General features: G+C 40.4%; 1 protein-coding gene across 1 annotated transcript; it reads right to left on the bottom strand.

The window, feature by feature from the left end:
* Positions 1-980: 980 nt before the first annotated feature.
* LOC146706762 (uncharacterized) lies at positions 981-6,503 on the bottom strand. Its single transcript, XM_085464979.1, has 2 exons — positions 1,495-6,503; positions 981-1,414 (listed from the first exon to the last, which is right to left on the bottom strand). The coding sequence occupies exon 1, from the start codon at positions 6,272-6,274 to the stop codon at positions 4,889-4,891; it is 1,386 nt and encodes a 461-aa protein (XP_085321105.1). The 5' UTR covers positions 6,275-6,503; the 3' UTR covers positions 981-1,414; positions 1,495-4,888.
* Positions 6,504-7,278: the final 775 nt, after the last annotated feature.

Below are 7,278 nucleotides of genomic sequence, written 5' to 3'. Positions count from 1 at the left end.
TTATTTTATTTGTTATTTTATACATTTTATTTTGTGATGTGATGTGAGCGCAGGTGCAACCCAACAGGCCCCAAACGTTCCTGGCAGCAAGTAAAAATGAAATATAAAAATATAGTCCAAACAGGTAAGGTGGAATTGTATTATGAGCCATAGTGCTTGGTCTGTTTGTCCCATGTAAATCAATTGCAGTTAGAGGCTACATTAATTTCCCCTCTGTAAGCACTTATTGAAACTATCTGAGCACATTACAAGTACATATTTGCTTACTCTGTATGCTCAAATGTGGCCCGTTATAGCCAACAGAAAAAAAGCGGAGGCCCGAAAAACAGGTGGGGGTCCTCCACCACCACCACTCACAGAGGCTGAGCAGTTGGCCCTCAGCCAAAACAGTGGGCGCCCTGTGGCCGAAGGCATCTCTGCGGGGACATCCTCTGAGTCAATAACCCCGCAAGACACAAGTGCCTACATAGGGGGTAAATTCAAAATAATACATGATGTGCATACATCCTTTCTTCACAGTCACCTTTGCAGTGCTGCTCATTCATTTGATAAACTCTTTACCATAATGGATTATTTTGTAGTGAAGTTATTTTCCTACTGATTTTGCCTTCCCTCAGTCTTGGTTGTCTTTGAGAGCATAATGACAATGAAGTGTAAGGTGATTGGTATGTTTGTTAATTGCCATTTGGTCCCTTGTAAGTTATAAGTGACCTGTATAAACCTCATATTCTATCAGTTGATGGTGATGGTGTACTGCATCTGGTGCAGCCTCCTGTTGAGCCAGACCAACATGCAGTTATGAGTAATACTCCACAGATTATATGAGTTTACAGTAGAACAGCAATGTTGTTTATTTCTTTACTACAGGAAAATAATGAAGAAACATTGACAGCTGTTACAGAGGAGGAAGCAACAGAGACACTTTATGAGGTTTACATCTTTTAATACTTTGTGTACAGGAAACACAGGCGACCAATAAAGCCAGTTGAACAAAAAATCTGTTTATTCTTCTTTCAACATGTTGAGGTGATGGGTCAAAAGAAATGATTGTGACATATGGTGTCTCTGACTGCGCTTCCATCTTGTATGTCCGTGGGAGGGTCAGGATGTTCATGGTTTGGATCACTGCTGTTTGGTTCAGAAGGACAGTGTTCTCCTCTAATTGTGGCAATGTTGTGAAGAATCACACATGCCACAATAATCTCACATGCCCTTTCTGGGGTGACCCTGAGTCTTTGCAGGCACTGGAACCGGGCCTTAAGCATTCCGATAGTCATTTCAACTCTGGCTCTTGTCCTGCAATTAGCCAGATTATATCGCTGCTGTGGGCCCGGTTCAGGGTCAGGGTAAGGGGTAAGCAAATAGGGTAAACATGGATACCCCCTATCACCAAGCAAGTAGCCAGTGAACTCTCCTAAGACAGAAGGGTACACTTCAGTTCAAATGTCCCTGAAGCAATTGGTCTTTATATATTTTAAAGTATTCTCAACTCACCATGTCCAAATTTTGTGCTCAGTGTACATTCACGGAATATTTGTGAGTCATGGACAGAGCCTGGCCACTTGGCTTCCACATTTGTGATAATGTTGGCAGCATCACATATGATCTTCACAGTGCAGAGAACACAAATTAGCATCCATTACTATAATGAAATAATTTGTTAGTTTGAAATGCTACAGGGAACTATGTACCTGTACATTAATGCTGTGGAAAGACTTCCTGTTCACATAGTCTCCTTCATTTACTGAAGGAGCAATGATTGGAATGTGAGTACCATCTATACAGCCAATCACGCCTGGGAACCGTGAGAATAAATGTAAAATTTAAGTAGTAGTTCAAGTATCACCACATCATGAATTAAGTTCTGGTCATCCTGATACCTGCAATTTTGTGGCATCCCTCTTTGATAAATCTTGTGGGTCTATGACCGGGGAACACCACAAACGAGTACAGGAGACGTTTCAGTGCAACTGTAACATTCCTGACTGCCCGACAGACGGTAGCCTTGGAAACGTGCTCAGCGTCACCAATATTATACAGAAAGCTCCCGTTTGCAAAAAACCGAAGTGCAATACAAATAATATGTAATGAACTGTTGAAATCTCCCAATTCTTTGAATCTTTGGGCTGAAGGAAGGACAATACTCGGTGTATAAATGCTCAATCAACAATCATTTATTTCCATACAATTCAACAGTCAGAGCATTACAACGTCCGGACGGGAGAGATGCTACCAGAGGGTCAGGCACATGTCTCAAAATGGTGACGGGTTGCTCAGCTTTTTATAGTCTCTAGTGGCCCCCAGCTAGTCGTAAAAGCCAAAACATCACATTTTTTCTCTGTTACAGCGCCTAAGTTATGACCTCGGCAGTTGTTTCTCTGCTTTCTGTAAGGTGGGGGTGTGGAATGTGGTCTATCTATCTCCCCTGTCTTTAGACACAGAGTCTCCTGCTTACAACCTTCTCTTCATGATTCAACAATTAAGCATGTCAAGAAAACAGTGTAACACATTCCCAGCAGATCAAGGATACAGAGTGATGCACATTTATCTAATGAACTAATATGTGAATATGTTCTGTTAACTCAAAAGTATAATGAGAACTAAACTACATACAGCTCACACACTCTATATTAAAGGGTATAATGTGATCTACAGCAGTATTCTAATTCAACTACTTTGATTACATATATAAGGTAACATATAATAACAGAATAATCTAATAGAACTGAGAGCATGTCCGCGATGTGTCACATGAGCAATATTAGGCCTGAGGATGTTATTCAAAGAAATTATAGATTGTGCTGAAAAACGGTAACGTTCACACAGGAAATCATCAGGAAATGATAAAATCAATCAATCAATCAAAATTTATTTATATAGCACATTTTTAAGACCGAAGTACACCAAAGTGCTTTCCATTAAAATCGCAGTACAAATAAAATCACAATAAAATATAAATTACAAATATATAAAATATAAGATAATTACATAATCTAAATACAGAGCCAGATGTAAATTACCCTAATTCGCCTTAAATGCCAGATCAAACAAATACGTTTTTAAACGTGATTTAAAAGACTGAATGGAATCTGACGCGCGAATATGAAGAGGGAGAGTATTCCATAGCCTGGGTGCAGCAACGGCAAAGGCACGGCCTCCTCTGGTCTTCAGCCGAGACCTAGGTTGCACCAAGAGCAGTTGGCCCGATGATCTTAGTGCTCTCTGAGGGCTGTACAGACAGAGGAGATCAGCTAAGTAGTCAGGTGCCATATTGTTTAAAATTTTATAAGTAAACAATAGAATTTTAAAATCAATTCGATATTTGATAGGAAGCCAGTGTAAATTTTTCAGAACAGGGGTGATAGAGTCAAACTTTCTAGTGCCGGTCAAGAGACGTGCTGCGGCATTCTGGACCAGCTGGAGACGCGGCAGAAGAGAAGATTGTAGACCCAAGTAGAGAGAGTTACAATAGTCCAGTCTTGACATAATGAAAGCATGGATGAGTTTCTCCATATCTTTGTGTGGTATGTAGGGTTTAGCCTTAGAGATTAGGCGTAGTTGATGAAAGCTAGTTTTTACCACATTAGAGACCTGTTTGTCAAGTTTGAAGGAACTATCCATGAAAACTCCAAGATTCCTGGCAGTATCAGTAAGGTAGTTAGCAACAGGCCCAAATGTGTCAGTCAATTGTCCCAGAGGCATATTTTGGTCAAAAACAATAATTTCTGTCTTCTTTCCATTTAAAGTAAGATGTAAATGTCCAAACGCGCTCTAATCACTCTCTCCCGGCGGAGAGCTCTGCGGAGAATTTGGGCTTCAACATCTACTGGCTCTTCAAGGAAGGAGCACGCCATGTCTGACACTTCCTACTGTCAGGTTTCCGACAAAGGGGCGGAGAAGGTCAGGGTTAGTTGAAGTAAACCTGCTAGGGGGCAGGTTTACTTCATGGAGTGTGTCGTCATAGTAACTCACTCAGAATTAATCTAAACTCGCTTTGTGAAACCGAAAACCCAGAGTTTTCGTTAACTCAGGATATACTTACTCAGAGTTTGCACTAAACCGGCTTCCTGAAACAGGGCCCAGGTCGTCTGTTGTTTCACACCATGTTTCCAGGTCGCATGTATTCATGTCCAGGTTTGTTCATGTCAGGGTTCTTCATGTTGTGTTTTAGTTCACCCAGTTTAGGTTAAAGTTTAGTTTTGCATCAGTTTGCCTTGCCCCTTTCTTTGTACCCTTCTATCAGCCTTATTGAACTGCTGGAGTGATGATGTCCTATGACATCATCACTCCATAAGCCAATGAGATTATCACATGACAGTTTTGAATGGGGATATTTCTTTTGAACTGTTTTCAATTTAACGTAATATTTAAGTGTTTCTTAGTTTTAGACTAGCTGGTTAGTCTATTTCAACGTTTTAAACCATGTCCCAGGGTTTTTACTTCACCATTGATGGGGTTTTAACAAGCAAATAAAAGACAGAGCTTAACTCTGTAAAGATTAGATGAAAAATACTCAAAGGATAAATTCAATTGGTTTATTATTTTCTTACATAAGTTGAAAAAAGTAAAACAAGTAACTACAGAAACAACAAAAGAAAAGTTAAACAAGCAAATAAGTAAATGAAGGGGGGAAAGGAGGAGGGGAGGAAACCCCAACAACCCCCTCTGAGCAAGCACGAGGCGACAGTGGGGAGGAAAAACTGCCTTTTAACGGGCAGAAACCTCCAGCAGAACCAGGCTCAGGAGGGGACAGTCAACTGCTGGGACTGGTTGGGGGGGGGGGGGGGTGAAAAACGAAAAAAGATGAAGAAGGTGGAGAATATGTGTTAGGGGGGACAGGAGAGGTGCAAGGTAAGATGGATCACAGGTGGAGGAGGACGAGGCTAAATCATCTGAATAAGCGGCAGAACCAGCCTTTTTTCTTCTTTTTCAGGTATTTTTCCATGAGCTCCTTCTCCAGGATAAGGGTTCTCAGCTGATCGTTTGTTTCTGCATTCTGCTGCTCGAGTTGCTGGCATCTTTGCTTCATTTCTTTTAAGGTTGCTTGTTTTTTTCTAAGCTTTTCTTGCTTTTTGTTGTGCATCTCTTCTAACAGCTCATTTTTTCTCTGGATTTCTTGACTCGTACGCTGCAGGTCTTCATGCATTTTCTCTTGTTGTTGCTTTTGTGCCTGCATTTCAATTATTTGGCTCTTCAAGTCACTGGACTCCAACAACATCTCCTTAATGACCTTTGAGTGTTTCCTCTTCATTCCATCAATCCTACACTGCATCTCTGAACATCGTTTTTCCAGTATTTCCTTTTCTCTTTCCAGTTCAGGTGTTTCACAAAGTTCTAGCAATGCTAGATTCCTTCTCTCAAAGTCCTGGATAATACGTTGTTCTTCTTCCTGTTGCTTTCTTTCTTCAAGAAGCTCTTTATTTTTGCGCTTTATTTGACCAAACCTGACTATCAGATTGTTGTACAATTTCCGTGTGGCTTTGAGTTTGTCCTTCATTTGTATTTCCTTTTCTCTTTTCAGTTGAAGTGTTTCCTCATATTCTTTATTATAAAATTCTTGCAATTCTAGATGCCTTCTCTCAAAGTCCTGGATAATACGTTTTTCTTCTTCCTGTTGCTTTTTCTCTTCAAGAAGCTCTTTATTTTTGCGCTTTGTTTCACCACACTTGACTTTCAGATTGTTGTATAATTTCTGCATGGCTTTGAGTTCGTCCTGCATTTGTATTTCCTGTTCAGTCTTCTGTTGGTGGATTTTTTCAATTGTTTTCTCCGCTTCATTGAGCTTTCCTCGAAGCACCTGATTCTGTTTCTCAATGTTTTGGAGATCCCACTGTATCTCCTCAATATTAGCTTTCTTTCGTTGAAGCTGGGCAGATGTTTCTTTTAATTCAGCACTCTGCGTTCCTGATGAAAGAAAACGAGAAAAAATCTTCTCTCGTCCTTCATCAAACTTCACTCCCGAGCCCTCGTTGATCATTTTTATATCAGGCTGGCGTTGCTGTTTTTCTTCCAGGTCTTTATTTCGTGCTTCCAGTTGTCTGCACTTTTCCTCTAGTTGAAGCTTCTCTTCTTCAATTTGTTTAATTTTGTAATGTAGGTCAGATTTTTCCTTCTGACTTTCCTGTAATGCTCTTTGGACTGATAAGACACCATCCGTGGTAATTTCTCCTGGAGAGATTGGCCGCACAATTTCTCCTGGAGAGATTGGCCGGCCAGAACACAAAGGACAGGGAGCATAATCTTTTTGTGTTTGTTGGCGTTTTCGTGGAGGCATGTTGGAGCCCGTGCACAGTGACTCTGAAAAGGCTTAGAAATATTTCCAAATGGATCTCTGGTCGAACGTTTGAAGGCTGTGAACAAACTGATTAATTGCTGCTTCTGACCCCTATTTATAGACTTCAGATCAAAGGCAACAAAGTCCTTGTGACATCATCACTCCGTAAGCCAATCAGATTGTCACATGACATTTTAGAATGGGGATGTTTTGTTTTAAATTGTTTTCAAATGTAACTTTAGTGTTTCTTAGTTTAAGACCAGTTGGGATAACACCCCCCCCCCCCCCCCCCCATTTAGTTGATTCACATATTAATTGCCACAAACATGTCAATAATAAATTTTATGATAAATGTTTTTTCATTATCCTACTTTTATAAAAGGAAACATTATTTAAAGCAGCGGTCCCCAACCTTTTCTGCGCCACGGACCGGTTTATGCCCGACAATATTTTCACAGACCGGCCTTTAACCTGCAACCAAATCTGCAGCTCCATACAGCAATGTTACGACTTGGATTATATCTTATAACTCATAACTCTTATGTTAGCTCCCTCAGTAGCATACTGTCTGAAATATTCGACGGCTGCAATAATTCTTCAAGTGTTATTTTTTTCTTTGTATTCTAATTTCACCGAAGTTTACTAAACTCAACAAACTTAATATTACGTACCGGGACATTTATTCTCTCCTCATTTTCTTTCGCCGAAAATTGTTTTCTGACAAACCATCCTACTTTGGCAAAACGTCCTACCGTAAGTAGTTTATGCACATTTCTGCTGTCACAGAGTAATTCCAGGCCAATTTAAGTAGGTATGACGGTTTGCCACCTAACTTTGCCCATCAGAGTATACTTGTAGCTGTTATTAACAAAAGTAGGACGATTTGCCACTAAATTTTAGCCGTTTAAGTATGCTTGTAGGTGACATTCACAAAGGTAGGATGGTTTGGCACTGAATTTCGTGTTGTGCGCATGCGCAGAAACAACGGGTAGGATGGTTTGCCA

This window comes from Copadichromis virginalis, linkage group LG7, assembly GCF_057382275.1.
Source record: "Copadichromis virginalis isolate Kocher_CV1m ecotype Utaka linkage group LG7, C_Virginalis_male_GT1.1, whole genome shotgun sequence".
Taxonomy (NCBI): domain Eukaryota; kingdom Metazoa; phylum Chordata; class Actinopteri; order Cichliformes; family Cichlidae; genus Copadichromis; species Copadichromis virginalis.
Note: the sequence above shows the minus strand (reverse complement) of the source record. Positions and strands in the feature narration are given on the sequence as shown.

Coding starts and splice junctions, on each gene's coding strand:
- LOC146706762 (XM_085464979.1), bottom strand. CDS start 6,274: ATGCCTCCACGAAAACGCCAACAAACACAAAAAGATTATGCTCCCTGT.